This window comes from Perca flavescens, chromosome 5 (genome assembly GCF_004354835.1).
Source record: "Perca flavescens isolate YP-PL-M2 chromosome 5, PFLA_1.0, whole genome shotgun sequence".
Classification (NCBI taxonomy): domain Eukaryota; kingdom Metazoa; phylum Chordata; class Actinopteri; order Perciformes; family Percidae; genus Perca; species Perca flavescens.
In genome coordinates, this window is record NC_041335.1 from 25,129,024 (window position 1) to 25,152,776 (window position 23,753).

General features: G+C 40.2%; 3 protein-coding genes across 3 annotated transcripts; all 3 read right to left on the reverse strand.

Annotated features, from left to right (window-relative positions):
- Positions 1-1,998: 1,998 nt before the first annotated feature.
- On the reverse strand, positions 1,999-7,373 carry LOC114555734 (protease-associated domain-containing protein 1). Its single transcript, XM_028578351.1, has 5 exons — positions 7,134-7,373; positions 6,776-6,876; positions 6,560-6,669; positions 2,836-3,003; positions 1,999-2,724 (listed from the first exon to the last, which is right to left on the reverse strand). The coding sequence occupies exons 1-5, from the start codon at positions 7,207-7,209 to the stop codon at positions 2,604-2,606; spliced, it is 576 nt and encodes a 191-aa protein (XP_028434152.1). The 5' UTR covers positions 7,210-7,373; the 3' UTR covers positions 1,999-2,603.
- Positions 7,374-8,038: 665 nt separating this feature from the next.
- On the reverse strand, positions 8,039-12,626 carry il12b2 (interleukin 12B 2). The gene is made up of 8 exons (XM_028578964.1): positions 12,566-12,626; positions 12,126-12,207; positions 11,739-11,999; positions 11,331-11,436; positions 11,004-11,191; positions 10,406-10,554; positions 10,209-10,319; positions 8,039-8,616 (listed from the first exon to the last, which is right to left on the reverse strand). Exons 1-8 carry the CDS (start codon positions 12,566-12,568, stop codon positions 8,470-8,472), a joined length of 1,047 nt encoding a protein of 348 aa, XP_028434765.1. The 5' UTR covers positions 12,569-12,626; the 3' UTR covers positions 8,039-8,469.
- Positions 12,627-14,961: 2,335 nt separating this feature from the next.
- On the reverse strand, positions 14,962-21,445 carry LOC114555492 (transcription factor BTF3). Its single transcript, XM_028577914.1, has 6 exons — positions 21,338-21,445; positions 17,332-17,400; positions 17,109-17,222; positions 16,576-16,777; positions 16,416-16,478; positions 14,962-15,349 (listed from the first exon to the last, which is right to left on the reverse strand). Exons 2-6 carry the CDS (start codon positions 17,398-17,400, stop codon positions 15,303-15,305), a joined length of 495 nt encoding a protein of 164 aa, XP_028433715.1. The 5' UTR covers positions 21,338-21,445; the 3' UTR covers positions 14,962-15,302.
- Between the last annotated feature and the right edge of the window lie 2,308 nt (positions 21,446-23,753).

A 23,753-nucleotide genomic window follows, 5' to 3' on the forward strand; every position in this document is an offset into this window, starting at 1 on the left:
CCTTTACAGATATTAAAGAAAATAGTTGCAAGTCAAAGACAGTCCATTAAAATGCAAGTGCAGTAGAAGTCCATTAAGTTTAATGTAATATTTCTAATATATGTAAACTACCTGCACAAAACTACTGTAAATTGTAAAAAAATTATCTGAACTGCATGGAGAATTGAAAATTGTGCAAACAACTGGAAACATACGATAACACAAATATACGGTTAAAACTTTGGGTGTCCTTTGAAAAGAAAACATGACTTGCTGCCGAAGGTTATATTAGCAGAGAAAGCCTTATATGGGGATGTAGACATAGCATTTTAAAAGCTAAAAGAGCCTTATACATACAGGTCTGATACATCAGCAGGTCATTTTCTTCCATTTAACTTTAAACTCCAACCACGTTGAAAATGAACCACGTGGGATATGAAAAAAAAATATCCTATGAAGTTCCAGATAGAATCATGAAATGTGTCAATTTTTGTGCTCTATTTTTCCAGATTAAATTTCAAAGAATCTTAATGACCACTTTGCATGTTATTAATAAGCATATATAACTAGAAAAGTGCACTCAGTCTAGTGCAGATCTCTGCCAGCTGTGTGCACATTGCCCTGTTTTGTTGAACAAAACACTGCCCAGTGTATCGCCACCATAAGTGACGCGTTAACCGACAAAGGCATTTCAGCAGCCGGCTGACATTGTTGAATGCTTTAAAGGACCAGTACTGCTGTAATTGTGACTGAATGAATACAAACCACAATTGTCTTACCTTGGCATGAAAATCTGGACAGGAACAATTAAACCACCAGCAATGTAAAATTCTAATTTAAAAGTGAAAATGGCAACAAAAGAATTTGCAGACACTAATATGACCGCTACGTACGTTGTCCCTAGTGGAAAGATGATTGTCACTAGTGGAAATAAGATTCCAAACTTAAGCAGTTGTTGATCACTTGCGGCCCCTACCGGCAGGTTAAGAGTGAGTGAGGAGTCAATGACAGTATAAAACAGTCAATGAAGGAGTTTCTTTTAAACATTGTGAATCACTGCAACCACATACAGTAAATGTGCATACAAAATACGAGGCCGAATGGTCCGGTAGAATGAGAGTTTAGCTGCGCACAAACGCACCCACATCAATAACAGAAGCAAAAACATAATATGATGATGCGCAGGTGTATGCTATATACAATCCAAGATTAAGCCTAATTTCTTTTTCATTGAATAGCTGCCACTAATGGTTGAAAATGTATTGCTAAGGTGTATGCTCCTGCTTGTTCCTTTATTTCTAGCAGACTAGACTCTGCCTTTGCTCTAAGATTAGTATATTTGCAATATCACTTCTGGCCAGCAGTTGCAGTCTTTTCAACCTTCAATACGCAACATTATTTGCATCAAACACAAGTTGAAGAGTCAAAGTCCAAGAGAGACATGTCCCCTACACTGTGAAGTAGGCATGGGCCGGTATGAGATTCTGACGGTATGATAACCTTGTGCAAAAATATCAGTTTCACAGTACTGCAATGACAGCTTTAAAATGTTTTATTTTTGAAATGTCTGGGTAAAAAAAAAAAACTTTTTTCCATTGAACACAATGTATTTTATTTTTTAAACACTGCGCACTGGCAGGGAGAGGGATTTCTAAAGTGCACTTTCTGTCCTTGACATAATAAACATCATAAAAAACAGCTCATACCTTAGGAACGGTTTGACAGAAATTGTTAGTGGTTTTAAAACCGTGACTTTTAAAACCGAGGTATACCTTGAAACCGGTAACCGGCCCAAGCCTACTGTGAAGTACATTGCGTCAATCCCGTTTATTCAAACTGCGCTTTCCTGGATCAGTAGTATTAAAAATGACAATAAATATAAAATACAAAAGTTAATGAGGGCAACACGTTATACTACTTAAAGTAGTCTGGGTGATTTAGCGGACAGAAAATGTGTGTATAATCTTTAAAGTTGTATAGATGTGTACCTCAGAAAGGCAATAAATGATGCAACATAAATCTTTTTACCAAATATTTAATAAAGAGTAATTTATTATCATTTTTACAGTGAGATGACATTCCTGGTATTCTGTATTGTAGTGAAGTTAAATAAATGCTGTCAGGGCCTATTTTCTCCCCTCCCATTGTGGCCGTACGCAACAACTTGTATTATATGACAAGGCAAAAGAATTGGTGCTTCAATCAGTATGTGTAATGCATATCTAATTTTCCAGTTTTACTACTGACTATTGACCAACAAATCATCTGCACCGAAGTTCCTGGAGAACCTACTCAACTAGAAAACAGACTCAATATCTTTAAAATAATGCTAATTCATTCAACTTCAGCTGAGAACAAGCATGCATGTTTTTGCTGAGTTTGTCTGTCCTCACCCAGTTAAACAGCTCAGGCAAAGAGTCCATTTAAAAACTTTGGCTGTGTGTTTAAATGTGATATAATCATGCGTACACATGTAAATTTTACCGATTCACCACTAGTGTGTGTAAATTTGTTTAACCACCAATGAAGATTTTTCCTGTGAGGCTGTGAGTTTATTCACAGCTGAGTGAGATTGAGTTGAGGTTGAGTGGGCAAGAGCATTAAGTTGTGGATGTGCGTCATTTCTACCACAGTGTCCATGGGGGTTGCTTTAGTGGGAACGAGGCCAAAGAGGAAACATTGACAGGAATGGAAATGACAGCCCACGGCAGGGCCTGTCTCTGAAGAGATCGTCTGATCATCATCCTAGAACGCATGGAAAAAGGGAAAAAAAATTATAATTGTCCCGAGATGTATTGCATTAATGCTTATATTAAAAAAAAACACTGAATGACTGTGTGTCTGCGTCTGTCTTACCCATCACGTCCCAGCAGGAATAGAGCAGGAATGTTTGGTTTGGCAGTGCTTCCATCAGTGATCATATCAAGGTATTGACTGTCATTGTCCACTACATTATCAGCAATCAGAACAGCTTTTCCTCCTGCTTCCTCCACGTGTCGGGCCTTTTGTACAAAGGAGCAACCTCTGGTGCGCACAAAAAAACAGAGAAAGAAGTGTGAGAAAATATCAAGGCAGGAACTAAAGACAGTGTGATTAATTTGCAGTAAAACATTCCAAAAACATAATGTCCTCCCCATAACTTACATGTAGTTATGCTAATTATCTTCACACACAAATGCTGTGTATGACACCGGATACTAAGCACATGTTAAACTTTCTTTAGAACTATTGAATCTACTAACATGGAGGGAGTGGGGATTATTATTATACTGCAGCCAGCCACCAGGGGGCGATCCAGATGTTTTGGCTTCACTTTTGGGGAGTGGTCAAGCCTTCCATCTTTATATACAGTCTATAATCTATCATAGTTCTCAACACAGGAGCACCGCAGGGTTGCTGCCTTTGTCCCTTACTCTATAGTCTGTTCACATATGACTGCGTTATCAAATATAATAACAGTGTTGTGAAAGTTGGAGATGACACCAAAGTGATTGAACTGATAAATGATAACAATGAGGATGCCTATAGGTGAGGGACCTATCCATATGGTGTCAAGACAACAACCTCTCACTTAATGTTGAAAAGACAAATGAGAGAATTGTTAATTTTAGAAAGTCCACAACGGCCACCAGTTCACATCAATGATGCCCTTGCTGAAATTGTGAAGAACATCAGATGCTGAGGCATCCAAATCGCAGACTCCCTCTCCTGGGTCTCTAAACACCAGTTGTGTTGTTAAGAAGGCACAGCAGAGACTACACTTTCTGTGATGCCTTAAAAATAGGGAATGCCCACAAAAACCCTGGTCAATTTCTATCACGGCTATAGAGAGCATCCTTACTAGCATACCGGTGTGGTTTGGCAATCTGACTGTACAAGACTACAAACAACTAAGGACAGTTAAAACAGCTTCAAAACTCATGGGAACATCAGTGCCACAGATTTAGGACATGAACACCTCCTGCTGCAGTAGGAAGGCCCTGAGTATTATGGAGTACTTTTTGTCTGACAATAAACTAAAGTTGAGCTTGAGGTCTGCAACTGTAATTCTCAACAGATGACTCTTAACATACATATTTAAGCAAGCATAGCAAAGCTAGTAATATTTTGTTTTAAGCAAGACTAGCAAGACTTTGTTTTTACACTGGATATTCCAAGAGGACACAATAGACTCTTGGTATTTCTTTAAAAAGCCAGAATATCAAGCTTACTGCATTTATGCTTGCCTGCAATTTTGTTCAAATATCTTTACAACTGAAAGAGTAACATTTAGATTTGAGAGGTGTAGAAGTCAATATCTTTTGTTTGCCAAGCAGCGTCCAACCCATGTTTGGGTATGGATTTGTGCGGTCATGTCTGATAGACTGGATCAACCCACAACCAACTTCAATGTCAAACATGTTTTTTCAGTTATTGTTGTTGGGAAAGAACCAAGCCCCCAGGAACAACACTGGGCTGTTCCCTTTTCCCTATGGTGACCCCAGTCAAACCCCAGAAAGACTTTTAGACAAGACAATTAGGAACACACACGTGCTATGGGCCCTAAAGGTTTTTTTCCCCTGTACAATACACATAGCCTAGACTCGTGAAACCATCCTGATCTCGCGAGCTCCAGTTTTCCACTCGCAGATCAGTCATCTTGAGATAGAGAAAATTTGGAGCCATTCGCCAAATGACTGGGCCAATCAGCGTTGGTTTTGAGGTGGGTTAGGTGGTGATAGACAGATGGTTTATCCAATCAGCTAACCAGTATTTTCAGACAGCGGTAGCCCTAATTCTGTTAGCTGCTCGCTAATGCTTTTTTCTCTTGGATCCTTCTTTTGGAATATGGACCGGGAACCTGAAAGGGTGCCTTTTATTCCTAAATTCTCGTTACACAAACGGCAAATATCCTTTACCGACATGTTGCTTGCTTGCTGAGCTAACGAGCTATGCTTTGCCTGCAGCAGCAGGGGCGGGCTTGTGGTTGTATTTTCATACGCTTCGTTGATCTGATTGGTTGATTTGGCCCGTCTATCACCAACATAGGTGATAGACAGATGGATTATCCAATCAGCTAACCAGTGTTTTCGCCCCTTCCCAAAAGTTCTCCAACAGAAAGTTCCCAGATGGATATGCCGAACAAATGCGAAGCAATCCATCTGGCGGAGTCAGGTTACACATAGCCAGCCTTTGACTGGAATAAATGGGCGGCATCAGAATAGCTTAAACTGTCCTCTTAAGTCTGTGATAGGACAGTCAAGTATAACACCCCACCTTATAGCTTATACCAGTTGCCTTACTGGCTATTTAATCAAATCTCATAATTTGTTAAAGCTTAAAGCTCCATTGTGTAATTTTTTTATTTGATTCTTAGCAAAACCCCCTTTGTTCTTTTACAAATGTGCGTTCCTTCATGTGTAATTACTTCCACCAACTAATCAAAGTATTCTCATAAGTGTAGAATCTGCCAATCAGAATCATTCGGAATACATAAGAGCGAGTCACTCAAATGACGGCCGCCATGTTGTGCCTCCATCTTTAAAATACATTAGCCAAAGAGGGACATACCCCTGCCTTTCACACTTTTACGCGCAGCGGCACCGTGACGAATGCCAGGGAGGGTGACTTGCGGCAGATTTGAAAGCCTGTTGAAGAGGATCACGCCTATTCTCGAGGACATGTAACTAAGTCACCAAGGAAGTTAAAAAGATAATTAAAATGACAACGCAACAGGCAAAGCAACAAGACCAAAGTTAATATTGGAGTGGCTTTTCCAAGATGGAAAGAGCTCATAAGGAGCAAGGATTTTAAAAGGGATGCCGAAGTTGCCTGCTTTCTTCTCAAAAAGTAATTCTGCCTATTTGTGTGTATTCAAAGTTTTATAGTTGCTTGGCTAACAATAGCATGGTTGTGCATAACACTAGAAAGACATCTAGGATACTTTTTCTCGCGTCAATGATGAACAAGGATTGTCTACCTTGTAACATAAACGTAATCATATGTATCGTAATTTCCCTGACAGACAACTCACGTCATGTGCAGCTGTAACACAGACTAGCTACAGCTAGAACATCTGCGTGTAAACGATGGAGATACTAAGAGCTAATTTCGGTTTCATTGACATGATTGTTCATAATGCTTAGAGAAATATATTAAAAACACAAACCTCCGTTGCTTCTCTCCTACGCTGTAAACATTGCCTTACACTATTAATCTCGTACAATATACAGAATAACGATAGCACTGATAATTTACAAACATTAGCTTGCATATGTTTGGGAACCTGATAGCTGATGTTAGCAATGACACGGTACCAAAATAACGTAAAACTATTACACTGGAAGGAACACTCACGGACGAAGTCGTACTTCTTGGAATAAAACGTGCTCGGAATGGGAGGGGCTAGAAAGTAATATTCAGTTGGTTGTCATATACAATTTCACCGCTAGATGGGAGAAATTCTTTCACGAGGTAGCTTTAATATTAGACTACATCTTCGACCCCCACCCCCAAATGGCTTAAAGTTCCAGTTTCCCCAACACTGGTTTGTGTTCACGTCCTCTTCAGCATATGCAGGTAATGAGTGTTATGTACATACCCTCTTTCCATGAGGACTATTTGTCCCTGGATGACTGCTCTGTCCTCCAGGTCTGAGCAGCCATCTGCTGGGTCTGCTGGCACAAGGAAAATCTCATCATATGATGACGTCTGGGGACCAAAGGAAAAGAGAGGAATGTGATTAGATGGTGAGTGCACATGAGGCTTGATAATTATTTGGCCAACAAATGGAATCCAGAAAAGGGCAGGTACTAACAAAATCTCCTCCAAAGTCTTTAGCAGGCGCTGCACTGAAGATGTACCCTATGTCTTCTGGACTGATGACCCGGAAATAAAGCAGTTCATTGATCCCAAGACCTAGAGCAGTTCAATAAAAGAAACATTTACACGACTAACGTTAGCCATCTTATGTTAGAGATGTGAACAACGGCATCATCGTCAGTGTTGGTAAACCACGGCAGCAATTGCAGTCTGCATTGGAAGGAAATTCACAGGGAATATAAAACGGTAAAAACAAAGCCTTAGCAAGCTTCTGAAACACCAACCCTCTAGCTACATTAGCTGTTAACTGGCGTTGAAAATTGCCCCCGCTCCTTAACGTTAACGTTACTCACCTGATGTGCGATTGAACTGCATTAAAACACTCCAGAGGTATAATATTAAAGCTGTCGTGCGGACAACCTTCGCCATGTTCAAGACATCTGTAGAGCTTCTCAACGTTACATACACGATACTTTAGTGTGGCTTTCTATTTGAGAGCGGTATTTGTCCATATGTGCTGTGTGCTAGCTACCGTTCTGTCAATAAACAACAAAGAAGCTAGCAAGCACTTCCGCGCTTCTTTTAATACGCATGCGTAGGTTGCAAAGCCGCATTAATCTGTTAGGGTGCCGCGGGGCTAAATTGAGCTGTTGGGCCCCATTAGCCCCCTATCTTAGTTTGCTAATTTGACCCTGCTTTCATGCTACACTGGTTCAGACAATCAATCAAAATGTATCTTATCTGGTGATAACAATGTGCTTTCCTACACTGTGACAAAAGACAAACAATGCTAAAAGCAGGTGAAGCTAATCCAGAGTAGTGTTGAGATGTTTCTGTTCGTAGGTCTGCACACAGACTTGTCCCAGTCCCGCTTTGCCAACATCTCATTTTGACTTTAAACCCAGCAGCTTAATGGAATTCAGCCATCATTTATTATTTATACTTGCTCATTTCCAGCAGGGGGGGGTTTCGTTTCAGCATTTCAAGTCTAATTTGAATTCTACTAATGCCACTCTCAAGCCTGCTGGAGCTGCTCCCCCCGCGACCTGACACCGGATAAGCGGACGAAGATGGATGGATGGATGGACTTGCTCATTTCCTACTGTGACAAGTCAAACTGTCTTCAGTGGAAAAAGGCCAATTTAGAAATATGTACCATATAAGTATCCTATAATAATGCAAAGTAATACAGCAGGTCACAGGGACCCTATTCAAGACAGGGCATCAAACTTGGGTGATAAACATTGCAAGGCCCATATTAAGACAACAATTTATTTGTTACAAACCAGTAAACTCACAGATTAATGAAATGCACTATGAAAAAACAAACTCAACTACAACGTTCCCACTACATTTCAGTTTTCCAGCTGCTAAACATATAATAATGACAACCATAAATTCATCCTCCATGAATGGAATGCATAATTATAGTAATTAAATAAAATACAGACAGTTTTAACAAAAACTGAACAATATTACTTTCATGAAGGTATAGATTTATTGCAAGAGTATATGTGTGTCCTCTACACCATCTCCAATGTTGACTCTTTGTTCATGCACTTGGCAAATGCAATTTTAATTACTTCATATAAATACATCCAAATATTTTCCCACTGTTTTTAAATAAAAGGTGTTTGTACACCAGCACGATCCCAGTTGCATAGCATGTTTTTATTAAGCATTTTCTTTTTAAGATGTCTGGCTCTGCTTAGTATGTATGTTCTTTTTTTTCTTCATTCTCTTCTTGCAATTGTCCAAGAACCCAGATGGCAACTCTGGGCAGCAAGATTTTGCTGGGTTTTTGCATTTGCATAGCTTCTTTTTCCCTGTTATCACCTGCAATGAGTTAATGAGAGATTAGGGTCTAAAACGATGAGAATAAAATGAAATAAGCAATCCTTTAAGTCTTACAAACAAATAAATAAATTAAATTAGTCTTCCCAAGTCATGGCTATGCATATCAAGTAAAACTACCATTACAATACTTTAAGAGTAACTGTTTTGTCACTTTCACTGGCATGCAATATTACATTACATTACATTTACAGTGGAGCATGCTATTTCTCTGTATAACAGTGTAATTTATTGCTCAAGTTTCAAGCTCAGCTCCAGGTGTATCTATGTAAGGGTCTCTGGAAAAGATTTTGTTTGCTTGTTACTGAGGTATCAGCAAATGATGATTGATTTTACTTTTGAGATTTGGGAGTATCAAAACCAAATGTTGCATTTTTATTGGGCTTTCAGCATGCCCACCAATTTCAGTGAATAATAGATGGCAAAATGTACCTCCTAACCTGACAATGTTATAAACTATAGGAAGAAAAAGGAAATATAGAATTTCAGATATCAACTGATACCCTAATTTTTGCGTTTAAATGCATTTGTCATCTATAACAAATCTGGTTAGTAGGTCATGAAGAAATAAGACACCTATTATTCTAACTTACTTCAGTATTGTAGTGATGAGTACCTAAAAGTATAGCATCTAATCTTGTTTCTGTTTAACTCAGTGACTTATGTTTCTAATATTTTGTCCACCCCCATGTACATATGGACATTGGACACTGCATTACATTCAATGAATTTCTAATTTAAGTCAGTAGTTGTACACATGACATGAGCAACAGATAAATGAAGAAGGAACATATATCAGGAAGGAAACACAAAGCTCTTTTAATAGCCATTTGTTTTGCACAGTGCCAAACCACTAAAATACACAGAAACGCCAACAACCTTTACAGAAATATACAGGGCCAAGAAACATACCGTGCCAAAGTCTGTCTAAAGTGCAGACGGAACTAGACTCCTACAGTTATGATTCATGTTAAATTATGTAACAAGGATCCTTAAATGGATAAAACTGCTGGGACCAATTTTATAAGATTTGGCCCTATTAAACGCCTATCAGACATTTTTTGCTGGTAGATAAAACTTCATATTGAATCACCGAAACGGCTGTGTTGTGAGTTGGGAAGTAAATTTAGCAATGTCTCTAGTGTTTTTATTTTCTACGGACTTCCATTTGCCCTCACAAGAACCTCTGGTGGTTACCAGACCCCAAATTGGGAAATAGTCCTTATGTTAGCAAGAAAGAATTTCCTTAGAAGTTCATTCACATTTCACGCTAGTTCTGTAATTGTGTTTTTTTTTCTTTTTTGTGTGTATGATTTTAAATAAGTAATAAATAATGCACAAATAAATAGACATTATTTACAGTCATAAATAAAAATGAAAGTGTGCTGGACTGATCTATCGTAAAACAAACTCTTGACGTATTACTGAGCTTCTGGTGAGTGCTGTGTTATCTCTTGGCCAGCCAGAAGCACATAGTGAAAACTAGCAGGTGAGAGGAAATTGTAGGCACATAAGAAGAACAAAGAAAGAGCAGGAGCAGACAGTGTTGGGTTCAAATAATGTCATTGGGTTACATTTTTCCAGGGAGTCCACTGGCTCCAGGCTGAGGGCACCAGCGAGTCTCTGGAGCGAACCCTCAGCTTGCTGATCCCCTTCGGTATCCGATCAGATGAAGAACGTCCAGTCTAAAGTCAGACAGGTCGCACAATAAGAAAACAAAATGCAATGGAGAGAATGACAGACATGGAGACATCACCAGACTTGTGTGTACCTTGCCATCATCTTTGAACACATATTCAATCTCGTGCTCCAGATTGAAGAAGCTGTGAGGAGTTGACCAGCTAGATGGTGCATCAATAATCACATTCAGGTTCTCTTTTCCTTCCTGACACTTGACAATTTGGGGACTATCGGGTTGAACTAGACAGAAGGAAAATCAACAAAACAGGAGTCAACGTGTGTATCCCAACGTGGGAATCATTCAAATATATATGTAAATTAACAAATGTTTTTGCTGAAAAAAAGTCCATTGATTTACAAAAAGGATTTAATTATGAGCGATGAAATGACTTTTTGAGTCATGAATTAATTTTTTTGTACTTGGATTCTCTTTTTTTTTTTGATAATGTGTAGAATATACCTTTCACTTCATCAGAAAGTTACTTTACTGAACAATGTATCATTGTTACCAAACACTTATTGTTAGTATTAACTTGTTTGCTTTCCATCTTTCAAAACCAATTTCCAAACAACTGAATAATCTATTTTTGTACTTTGTGAACAACTTTGTCAGTGATGTTTTGCAAAAGATGCTGTTTACTTCAAATCTTGATAACCTTTGGTTAAATGCCTTGTATCACTCAGCTTACCGATGTTTCTGAGATAAAATCTCTTGGTTCTCCTGAGGATGGAGAGATTAACGATGGCCTCAGCAGTGAGTTCGAGCATGGTGCTTTCCTCAGCGTAAGGTGAGAGGGAGTGGGACAGCTCAAACTGGAATCTCCCATCTACCAGCCGATCACTGCTGACCCAATGACACGACTTCCTACGTTCACTGCTACAGAGGCAAGCAGTAAAACAGACACTGAGTAAAATATATGTAACTGAGAAACATACACATCTGTCTGCTTGTTGGGTCCATCTTACTATAAACTATATGCTATACTTTTGGCTACTTTACTGTAATTTGTCTTTACCAGTCATGGCCCAGTCCAAGGCGCACAGCTGTTTGTTCATTGTGGGTCCATTCACAACTGAAGTTACAGTCATAAGACTTTGCCCAACATCTGAAAGAGAGATTATCTATAAAGATACACAATGTAAGTGATTACAAGTTTAATGGAAAATGTTTGGATTTTGTCACATCAAAATATGGAGAGAAAATATCAATTAATGTAAGACATTTATGTTGAAAGTGCATCATAGAATGGTTCGGTATTTGTCAACTTCCAGGCTCATCCTTGAGAGAGAATGATTCACCCAGTCAGAAATGCAGCGAGTTTCAAGACATTGGCTATTTTGGATGTAGGTTTGCACTGATACGTTCCTCTATTTGAGAGACTTTTGACTGAATGAATGGGAAATGAAACCAGAGCATCTCTCACCCAACTCGTCTTCCTCCTCAGGCTCCAGCAGCAGATAAGTTGATGACAACATTTCTTGTTCTCTCCAGCAGCTGTAGTTTCCCAACATGGGTGTATCTACCTCTGACACGGACAGATTTTGACCGTTCTGCTGGACATTGTCCTCCAATTCGACATCTCTCTCTGTCTCTTCACCATGAAACTTCCATGTGACAGCTTCGTCAGTTGTTGTATGGCAGGTCAGTGTGACTGGATTTGCATCATTCCTTTTTGCCACCACAACTACACAAACATAAATACACACACACACACACACACACACACACACACACACACACACGTCAAGATGACCAGATTTAGAACCATTCAAGATATAGAAAAATGAATGATACCATAAATAAGACATACAATTTTCTGGAAAGTGGTCGAGTCCATGTGCTCCGGTGAGGCTGATGAACAGCAGCCCACACATCCACAGTGACAAACTCTTCTGAAGAATTATGTGACAGCAAGAGCAGATTGTTGAAAATGATCCATTTCTACTTGCATTAAAACCTAAGTAATTACCCCTTTATTTGCTATCATTTTATTATTAGTATTTCCCATTTAATCTTCAATTGAGAAACAATTTTTTTTTGTATCTGTTCATGGGACATTTCAATTGGCTGAATGATTTTAGTTGAGAATGTGTTATGATAATGCAAAATTATTGCAGAGTGTATTCTCTAGCTATTCTATCATTTGCCATATACAATCAATTGCAACATTAACTGATCAGATAAGTATAATTTGAAAACATGTATACAAAGCATGTTTAAGTTCAATATTATCAAATAGGTATTTCTTACCATTTGGATGTGTAAGTTACACCGACGTGACGCTATTAGCAGAAGTTCAGTCGTGGTAATCTTGATGATTGTATGCTCCAACTGCTTCATTTTTATACCGTTGCATACAGCATGCATCATCATCATCATCATCATCATCGTCATCATCATCATGACACCTTTGGATGTGCGATATAGTGAATTGATAAGAGCATATTGGTGCATTTCCTCTTTACTGTTTTGCATGTCAAATTTTGCAAACAGATAAACTGTAAGTTTCAAATAAGGGACTGAGAGAGTGTTAAGTGTGGGTGTTCAGTGGGTTGGGGGGTTGCCCTTGGCTTTTAAGGTGAAATACTGTAACATGACACCACATGTGAGATATACAGTGTCCGATTACCAACATACACACACACACACACACACACACTTTCTACAAGAAAAGTGTTTTGAATTGTTGGTCGCACAAAACAAGCACTTTGAATATGTAAACTTGGGATTTACGGAAATTGGGAGAGGCATTTATTACTATTTCCTCACACTTTGTAGACCAAATGATTCATCGTTAATTGATTAATTGAAAAATGAATCATTAGATTCATCCATAACAAAAAAAATCATTAGCTGCAGCCATACAAGAGCAACTTACAGTAGGCAATATATAGTAAAAAGTCTGCGCCTGTGTATCTTTTCATCAATAATAATATTTTTCTTAACCTTCATTCTAGACTTAGATCCCAGAAATAACCCAGTATTACCCCATCATTGTGATGACATTTGATGATCCCAAAGTTGAAGAGCATGAACACATGCATGTTCACGCACATAAAAAAGAGAGAGAGGGAGGGAGAGACACCAGGACTTCCCCTGCCCATTAATCATGGTCCAATTTTGTCTGGCCAAATGTCAACTATTTCGCACTTGAAAAACACATTTTGATCATGTGTTTATCCTCACAAATATGTAAATCCCATCATGTGTTAACCTGTATAGTTAATAAAAACTACCATCTACAGTATGACCACATTGTAACCACATTATGACTGAAAATTCTGCGAAACCTGTTTGGGCATCTGAACAGAAAAAGTCGGTTTCAGGTTTCAGTTCCTTAAAAGCCTAAACCACATTATTCATGTATCTGCTGAGACTAATTTAATGTACTCAAATAAGCTCTCTCCTTGTCTGTATTCACAGTATTTAATTACAGTGAGTGACTGTGATAAATTATCACATTATTGCAAATGTATAACTCCAAAAAAAAGGTCTTTCAATTTGAAATGTTCACATCTAAAAAAAATCTTGCAAATGAGTGCAGAGCAACTACATACAGAAGTTGATCTACTTATTTCTCCGCAGCGCTGTGGAGGTAGGCAATGCGAGACTAACTTACTGAGGACATAATGTGTCGTAAAGGTCCGATGTATGTGTTGTCAAAGCTTGACTTGAATTGACCAGAAAGAGACACAACTGTCTATTGGTGGTAAGCACATTACATATGTTGCTCTACCACTGAACTCATAATTTCAGTTAGTTATGTGTTAGTTAGTGGTTTGATTTTAAATTAGTAATGAATGTTTATATACTGTAATTTTCAGGTTTTTGAATTTTATTTCTGTTGTGATTTGAATCTAGTTGAAAGATAGTTTTTAGTCACCCAACTTTTCCTCTGAATCAGATTGTGAACAACAAAATCAATGTGAACAAAGCCAAAAAGTCCCAGACAGTTCAATGTGTTACTTGCATATGAATCCCAAAACTTAAGAACATGTTTATCTTTGAGTACTTTCAGCACTATACCAGGCAATGAGGTTACTACAGTCCAGATAATAAAACTAGTTGTTTTATTATCTGGACTGAAGTGACCTCATAGCCTGGTTGTTTTAAACAACCCATAAAGGCTGCCCAAGAAATGGGTCAACAGTTTCAACATCCACCATAGTCCTCATAAATCTACCGGAGTTAAGAATGCCAACACAAAGAAAGCAGAAGCTCAGGGACATCCAGCCAAAAATGAGGTACATCCGATGGCACTGGACCAATCCCCTAAAGGAATCGTCGTAAATATAGATTGCACTACCCGTTTAACTGCAACCTGAAGGTTCTTATCAAGCTCCTATTGTTTTTTTTCCCCACTTACATTCAAGAATATAAGATTGTGTGTTGGGCTGTGAAGTCTGTCAAATGCTTCAGGCTCAGTGTAGGCCTACACTCACTGATATGTGGTGCTCAGCTGCACAGCCAATGATAACCAAGACTTTGAGGTTTAGTAGTTATTACTAATGATTTCAATTACCTAATCCCCTGGGGACATTTAGAAATCTAGGACCATGAGTTTGAATATAATGAAACCAACTAAGTAAACATGTATTTCCAATAATTGTAAAAAAAAAAAAAAAAAAAAAAAAAAAAAAAAAAGAGAAATTTAAATGTAATTTTTATTACATGATTAATTCCACCAATACATGTTTGATGTATGGGCATCACAATGCAGGAGAGGCAGCATGTGAAAGGAAAAGGTTTGCACATTCCATTGAATTAATAATTTGACTTTACTGCAGAATGAGGCAAATCAAACAAAAAAGTGTAAGATATGTGCCATTAAAAGTCAATTTTACTCGTTTTTGCCCAATTTTCAAAGTTACAATTAAAAAGCTACTTTTGTTTGTAGCCACAGAGGAATTAGGGAGATGAACAATTACAAAATGCTGCTCTGTCAAAGTATGGTAAGTCGAGATGATGAAATGTCCGCTGGTGATTGTTAGTTTGCCTCGTCCTTTGAAGCCTCGTCAAAGTTTTCAACAAGATCTGAAAACGAAAACAGAGGGTAAGGTGGGTTGGATGACTGAAAACAGTGACAGATAAGGTAAGGACATTTCTCAATGAGCACAAGATTTAGCATACAAATAAAACTTAATTACTAAATGAATCTAACCAAAAATATCAGCCCTCTGAATTCATCCATAAATATTGTCGGGAGAGACTTAAATACACACCCAGATACATTGAAATGTAACGTTTCTATTTTTAGTTTTTTTTTGACAGTGGATGGACATGAAAGTGACAGTGGATAGACATGAAAGGGGGAGAAAGATGGGAGATGACACGCAGCAAAGGGCAGCAGGTCGGTTTCGAACCCGCACCGCTGCAGGACGCTCTTACTGGGTGAGCTAGAGGCCGCCCCAAACGTAAAGTTTTTAGATATAATGAGATCAAACCTTTTCCATGTGACAAGACATATAAGCAAAGGTCAGCCTTTTCTGGACTAGTGTTGGGTACCGTTTGGTTTTTTACGATTCCGATGGTATGAGTTTGAAAGGGCAGACAATTTGGGGAGGCTGCACCGCCTCCCCCACCATCAGTCTACACGGTCTTGTCCTGAACGATAGACTAGCAGAGCAAGTGTAATATGTTTACTAGCGATCACGTGCAGTCAGTGAATGGTTAATATGCTTTTATGTTCGTTTTGGTGAGCCCAGAGGGAAAATATGCTGTTTTAAAAGTAGCCTACATTTACAATAGCTAGCTAACGGTAGACTACAGAGAAAGTGTGATATTTTTACGTCGGAGCGTGTACAAAAAGCAGCCGTCTATCAGCAGAGATTGTAGAGTGCATAACCAATAATAGAATGGACACGCGCTTCACACCGCGAGCAGGCACGTGCGCCACTCGGCAGAAAAGGGAGAAAGATAAAAAGAGTCTGCCGCCGTCCAGACCGACAGAGGGAAAATATTTCATTCGGAACCGAAATTTGCGTTCCCTTCCGGTCCGAATACTACCGTTTACGTGATAACGTGGCAATTTTAATACATTATATTAACAATAAACTAATGCAAATCTTGGTTTTAAAAGGGTAAGTGCAAATTTGCTTACCTGGAACATCATCATCATCATCCTCCTCTTCAGCAGCAACCATGGGGCCTTTGTTCTCTCCAGCTATTAGGGGGAAGAAGAACAAACAGCAAATTGTTTAAAGACGGTACACAAAACTACTGATACATGCAAACAGATGAGTAAAGAGTGTTGTAGGTACCCGGTTTAGGCAGGGTCTCTGCTAATCTCCTGAGACTGGTAAGACTGTCGGCCCCCAGCTGGTTTAGGATTCCTGGGAGCATCTCTGTGAGCTGCTTGTTCTCAGCGTGTCCTGTGATCGTAAATGTGTTGGCAGCCAAGGAGGCCTGAACCTTTGGGTTATTGAAGTGGATCACTGTCCCCTGGTTTGTGAACATATTCACCTACAGTGAAACACAAACAGGAATTAAGGGGGGAAAAGGGAAGAGAGGTGTTCAAGGTCAGTCTCAGAGGATTATGCAACAAACTGAAACATAACGTACTTTTTTATGCTACGTTTTCTTTGCAAATTAATTAACTTAATGCTTTAAATACATTTAACAGCAATTAAAGAACGCCATATAAATAAGAATCCAATCATTTATCCAGTCGTACTATTGTCAATTTTGGCCTCTTGTTTCATGTGATGTATTACTCAAATTTTTAAGTGCAGAATCCAGTCCTAGGAGCATCAATGTCATGAAAAAAAGACTTTTCAGAAATAATTTGCTATACCTCCTCAATGCCAGAGATGTTGTTGACTCCCAGTTTCTTGAGGGAGAACTGCAGTTTCTTGTCATCTGCTGTTGCTGTTCTGTGCACCACCTTCTTCTTTCTGCGAGCTGACCCCTACAGAGCACAAAAATGAGCTATAATACATAAATCAAAAACCTAATGACCAAAAAAAAAAAAATAGAAAATGAATAAAAGACATTTGCCAGCATTTACCCCAACTCACCTTGCCGCCTATGCGGACCTGCGCCTGCAGTTTGGCGAGCTTCTCCTGGTTCATTATCGACTCCTTCATCTAACACGGGAAACATATACACATCAAATTTAATATTTGCTCTTTAACTTTCAGTCATTTGGAAAGTCAGGATCAACAGAACAACATATCCCGGATAAAGTCCGACATCCGGCGTGTGGCTCATGAGCAGGATGTCCGCTCTCTGTGTGTTGCTGTTCTCAAAATCCCTTCCCTACGGGAAACAACAGCCTTCGAGCTAGCAAGCTACACACTGAAAGCAGACACAGCAAGTTTTGAAGAAACTTTGGACTGTTCAATAAGGCAGACCTACTTGGTTATTTAATGGAATGATTGTTAAGATTTACGAGGAATATGTTTGCGACATTACTCTCTAACTTGGACATTTTGGGAACGATTGGCGAGGATTGCTATGGACGAAGTAGGCTACACAAGGCGATACACTGGTAGAAGCAAATGATGTTTAACCATGGCTGCATCTCATGTCTCTTATTTGATAGCTCCTCACTCCTCTGCTCAACCGGAAGTTGTTCTGTCCCTCCTACGTAAAGGCCATCTCATTTCTACTCTGAGGACCGAGCATCTATGAGGGATCAACGAGAAGCTATAGGCAAGGATACACTAGAGCAGCCTTCCGGTAGTGCATCTCACTTTCTTTAAATTGCATCCCTGACTCCTCCACTTGCCTCCCTTCCTCGCGTCTTAGTCCATCCCACCGAGGAAGCGCTGGAGAGAGGCGAGGAAATCATGGGAAGAGAGAGGAAACAAGCAAATGTGTTTTAGAGGGATGAGACGTCCTTTCCTCTGATGTGTGACATTAATTTGTCAGCTGTTTGGATGGGGGTAGCAACCCTTTCAGCTGCATGGCTTCAGGGAACTAAGGCTGCTCTCGTGTTTCTATGCCTATAGCTCCTATGCTAATTTATCACAGCTACTAGGGACTGGCATTTTTTGTCATTTCAACATTTGTGTACTCACATTGAATTATATAGCTGGAGTACCCGTGTTGGTGACTCGCAAAAACAATTGAGACATAGCCAGTAAAGTGATCCCGACTGGTCCTGGCTAACGCCGCCATGCTAACCCTGCTAACTGTTAATGTTACCGGGAGGACCAGGCAAGCAGCCCATGGCTGTTTACAGCGTGTAGCCTCTTCAGCGGCTGGAGCCGACAACGGTGAGTTATTTTAAACCACGAGAGGGGGGCTGTAAATCGGAAAGAGAGGACTGTGAGTTTGCAGTGTGTTTAGCGATTGTTGCCGTAATTCTAAGCCAATGAAGTGTGTTCAGTCGGCAAGGTAGTGGTATTTTTAGCGTTTCGTATTGTAATTCTAAGCCGAGGAAGTGTGCCTGACTGGCGTGTGGAGAGGACAGTGAGGTTGTTGTGTTTTAAGCGGTTCATACTGTAATTTTAAGCCGAAAAAGTGTGTCTGTCAGTTGGTTACAGAGCTCCGCCTGAGCACGGGCTTTTATGACTGTCAATATAGCCAGCATCTAACGTTAGCTACTCGGCTGTGCTGTGGAGTAATGTCTGGCTATGTGAGACTAGCATCTAACTTTAGCTACTCCGCTGCGCTGTGGAGTAATGTCTGGCTATGTGAGACTAGCATCTAACGTTAGCTACTCGGGTGTGCTGTGGAGTAATGTCTGGCTATGTGAGAAAAGCGTCTAGCAACATTGTTGTGAATGCTGCGGTCTCAGCCTGGCAACCCCCGTGAACTTCGAGTCTGGGCAGGAGGGGGCGGGGGAAACGACTCTCCAGTATTTTGAATTGGTAGTGCAGTAACTATTTTAACCGCTAGCTGCCAGTATTACACACAATATTACATATTGCACCTTTAAAAGGCTTTGAGAGGGCCTTTACGGAGTAGGGACAGAACCCCTTCCGGTTCAACCAAGGATCTATCAAGGGTCATGGGACGTAGCCCCACAAGCCGTGCAGCTGAAAGGGTTGCTAACAGAGCGGTGGAGATAGGTCTGGCAATGCAAGACTAGTAATCAACTCATTCTCACTTGGTGCCCTGGTAGCTCACCTGATAGAGCATGCGGCCCATATACCATGGCTCAGTCCTTACCGCAGTGACTATGGGTTCAATTTTTACCCGTGGCCCTCTGCTGTATGTCATCCCCCTTTCTCTCACCCACTTTTCTTACCTTAATCTGTCTTGTTAAAGGTGCAATATGTAATAGTGTGTGCTCTGTAACCAACTGACAGACAGTTTTTCGGCTTAAAATTACAGTATGAACCGCTAAAAACACAACAACCTCATTGTCCTCTCCACACGCCAGTCAGGCACACTTCCTCGGCTTAGAATTACAATACGAAACGCTAAAAATACCACTACCTTGCCGACGGAACACACTTCATTGGCTTAGAATTACGGCAACAATCGCTAAACACACTGCAAACTCACAGTCCTCTCTTTCTGATTTACAGCCCCCCTCTCGTGGTTTGAAATAACTCACCGTTGTCGGCTCCAGCCGCTGAAGAGGCTACACGTTGTAAACAGCCATGGGCTGCTTGCCTGGTCCTCCCGGTAACGTTAACAGTTAGCAGGGTTAGCATGGCGGCGTTAGCCAGGACCAGTCGGGATCACTTTACTGGCTATGTCTCAATTGTTTTTGCGAGTAACCAACTTGGGTACTCTAGCTATATAATTCAATGTGAGTACACAAATGTTGAAATGACAAAAAATGCCCATCCCTAGTAGCTGTGATAAATTAGCCTGAAGCTAATGCTTACCTGTTCAGGAGAAAATAAGCCAACTCTGCGTCCTTTTGGGATCTAAGCTGTCTCCATCTTTCAAATACATCTCCAATATTCACCAGGGGGTTGTTACGTCTCTGGTCACACAACTGTTAGAAACATGCTGTTTTCTTTTTTTTAGGTCACGTAGAATCTATCTCCGTTGATCCTGTTCGTTTGTTTGCTGCTTTCATGGCTGTACTACCGTTACAGCTGTAGCGTGCTGGGTTTACGTTTTTCCAGGTATATCTGGCAACCCGGCCTGCCTGTCAAACTGGGCCGTTGATAACAACACACAGACCAAAACATAAACATAAATTCCGTCACGGAATGTAAATTTCAAAAAGAAAAAATACTGACATTAGCATTGTTGTCAGAAAAGATAGTATTTCAGTTTAACATGTTTCCTTAATATCTGATGAGGAATTGGTGTCATTTTTGGATTTATTACAGTACAAATATTACATACTGGACCTTTAAATAAAGGCAATAAAACCCCCCAAAAAATCTAATTCTCCCTAGACACAGAGCTGGGAGACATGAAAGCACTAATGGTTATCACACATTAATTTCACACTTATCAATCCTTATTCTCATCTACGTTAATAACGTTACTAATAGTTTTGATCTTTATGGCAATTTATGAAACTGTATGTTGCTAGCTACCTGATGAGTGATTTCAACAGTTTATTAGATTATGAAGTGCCAAACCAAAAACTCCCCCAAATCCCCCGTCGTTTTCTCTTTTGACACAGCAAACGAACAAGAATGCACAGCTGCCAGAAGCCCAAAAATAGCTTCACACTTTTAAGTCTCGACTCAAGTTCTGCTTAAATCAGACAGAGGTGGTCAGCTAAAGTTGGTGGCTAGCAACGTTCTGTATAGCGAAGAGAGCTCAGTTAGATCACTAACTTTACAAGCTTATCTACTTTTCCCAGTGCGCCCTTACGATAAGATGTGCTGTGGGCGGATGCTTGACCTTTCAGCCACCGAAACTGGGAAGTGTACTTTATTAACCCGATTTCTCTGAAAATATGACAACTGAACTGTCGGCTTGTAGGCTAGCCAAGCTAAATGGCTAGCTCAGGCCTCTTAAAACTGATGTAACGTAATAAATATATTTGACCTTTTCATCCGCATCACGTAATGTGACTCAGGGAACTGTTCTGTTTTTACCAAGTCAAAATTATATGAGGCTGAGACAGCCTAAAACACTACAGAGACGTGAACTGACCTGGGAGTGTGTAAACACGCGGGTCACACAGTCGATAGAAGCTCAGAGAAAAGGAGTGAAGACCGGAAGTGATGTGCTCAGATCGATAACTTTCCGGATGTGCCCGCACTGTCTATGGTTTTTCAGAATTTCTGTTTATACAAAAATGCGTCTTAGATTTATAGTGTTTTCTAAATAATAACATCTATCCGGTCAGGTGTTTGAAGACGAGCTGCACAAACTTGCTTTTTTAAAACTGACTAAAAGTAGTGACTTCTTGAAACTTTTGAAAATAAAAGCATTTTTATTTTTACGGTAATAATTTAGTGATAACCCTAACGTTTTAACAACCACTTAACATATTATTAATAACCTATTAATAAACTATAACTATTCACGACATAAACACACACAAATAGGTCAAATTAGTAGCATATTTCAAAAAGGAAAGTAAATTAATGTTATTTATTATTATTTATTCATTAAATATATAGGCCTATTAAACATTTTAAATAAATTATATATTTTAAATGCCAGTAGCATTTAAAATATATAAATATATATATATATTAAAAAAGGGGTTCCTTTCAGTGAACAATAAAGATATGCCATTCATAACTGAAGTAGTCACACTTCGTTGAACGCTACCTTAGTAGGAAATCTCACATACGCAGTTCTCTGTTTACACTTGGATATAGTAAAATCTGTAAAGACATTGATAGAATGCTTTTTGACTTCATCTGGAAAAATCGTATCCATTATATCAAAAAAGTGTTGTTATGAATAAATATGAATCTGGTGGGATACATTTTTTGGACTTCAATACCCTAAATAATACCTTTAAGATTAATTGGACCAAGCATTTTCTTAAAAACCCCGTCTCGATTTGGAATTTTATTCCCCATTATATATTCTCTCGTTTTGGTGGTCTGGGCTTTATTTTGAATTGTAACTACAATGTAGACAAACTCCCTGTACAACTGTCCAATTTTCACAAGCAGGTCCTCTTAGCTTGGTCTCTTATTTACAAGCATAATTTCTCACCTCACAGGTATCTAATTTGGAATAACAGAGATATTTTATATAAGAACAAGTCATTTTATTTTGAGAATTGGGTACACAATCAGATTCTGCTGGTGGACCAGCTATTTAATGTAGAGGGGCGACTTTTCTCCTATAGAGAGTTTTTATCAACATATAACTTTCCAGTTACATTCGCAATTGTATTTGACGCCATTCCATCAGGCACAATCATGCTTTTTAAGTATACTGGCAGACTTCCATCTATTGTCTCCCTCCCTGATGTGGCTGAATCACCAGTTGGAAGAATCTGTTTTTCCCAACTTCCTCATAATAATAAGAACATTCGTGCATTATTTCAGAAATAAATTATTTCTATTCCAAATGTTACATTTTATTGGAACCGATTTGTAAATGACATTGATTGGAAAAAGGTTTGGATGAAAACCTCTTCGGGAACCATCACCTTATCGTGGTGGAGAGGTTTGTGTGTCCCTATGAACCTGAGGGCTGTGTTGTCTGGAGCTGTGTGCTCCTGGTAGGGTCTCCCAAGGCAAAGTGGTCTCAGGTGAGGGGCCAGACAAAGAATGGTTCAAAAACCCTATGAGCCAACGAGGAAGAGGTGAAGTTACCTTGCCCGGAGGAAGCCCGGGGCCCCCGTCTGGAGCCAGGCCCAGATGGCGGGCTCGTCAGCGAGCGCCTGGTGGCCGGGTTTGCCACGGAGCCCGGTCGGGCACAGCCCGAAGAAGCAACGTGGCAACTCCCTCTCCATTCCATGGGCCCACCACCTGTGGGAGGAACCGCTGGGGTCGGGTGCGCTGGCACACGGGTGGCAGTGAAGGTCAGGGACCTCGACGGACCAGACCCGGGCAGCAGACGCTGGCTCTGGGGACGTGGAACGTCACCTCTCTGTGGGGGAAGGAGCCGGAACTGGTGCGGGAGGTGGAGCGCTACCGGTTAGATCTGGTGGGGCTTACCTCCACGCACAGTCTCGGTTCTGGAACCACACTCCTGGATAGGGGTTGGACTCTTTTCTTCTCCGGAGTTGCCCAGGGTGTGAGGCGCCGGGCGGGAGTGGGGATACTCACAAGCCCCCGGCTGAGCGCCGCTATGTTGGAGTTTACCCCGGTGGACGAGAGTGTCGCCTCCCTACGCCTGCGGGTTGTGGGGGGGAAAACTCTGACTGTTGTTTGTTCATATGCACCAAACAGGAGTTCGGAGTATTCGGCCTTCTTGGAGACCTTGAGTGGAGTCCTGCATGGGGCTCCAGTGGGGGACTCCATTGTTCTGCTGGGGGACTTCAACGCACACGTGGGCAATGATGGAGACACATGGAGAGGCGTGATTGGGAGGAACGGCCTCCCTGATCTAAACCAGAGTGGTTGTTTGTTGTTGGACTTCTGTGCTAGTCATGGAT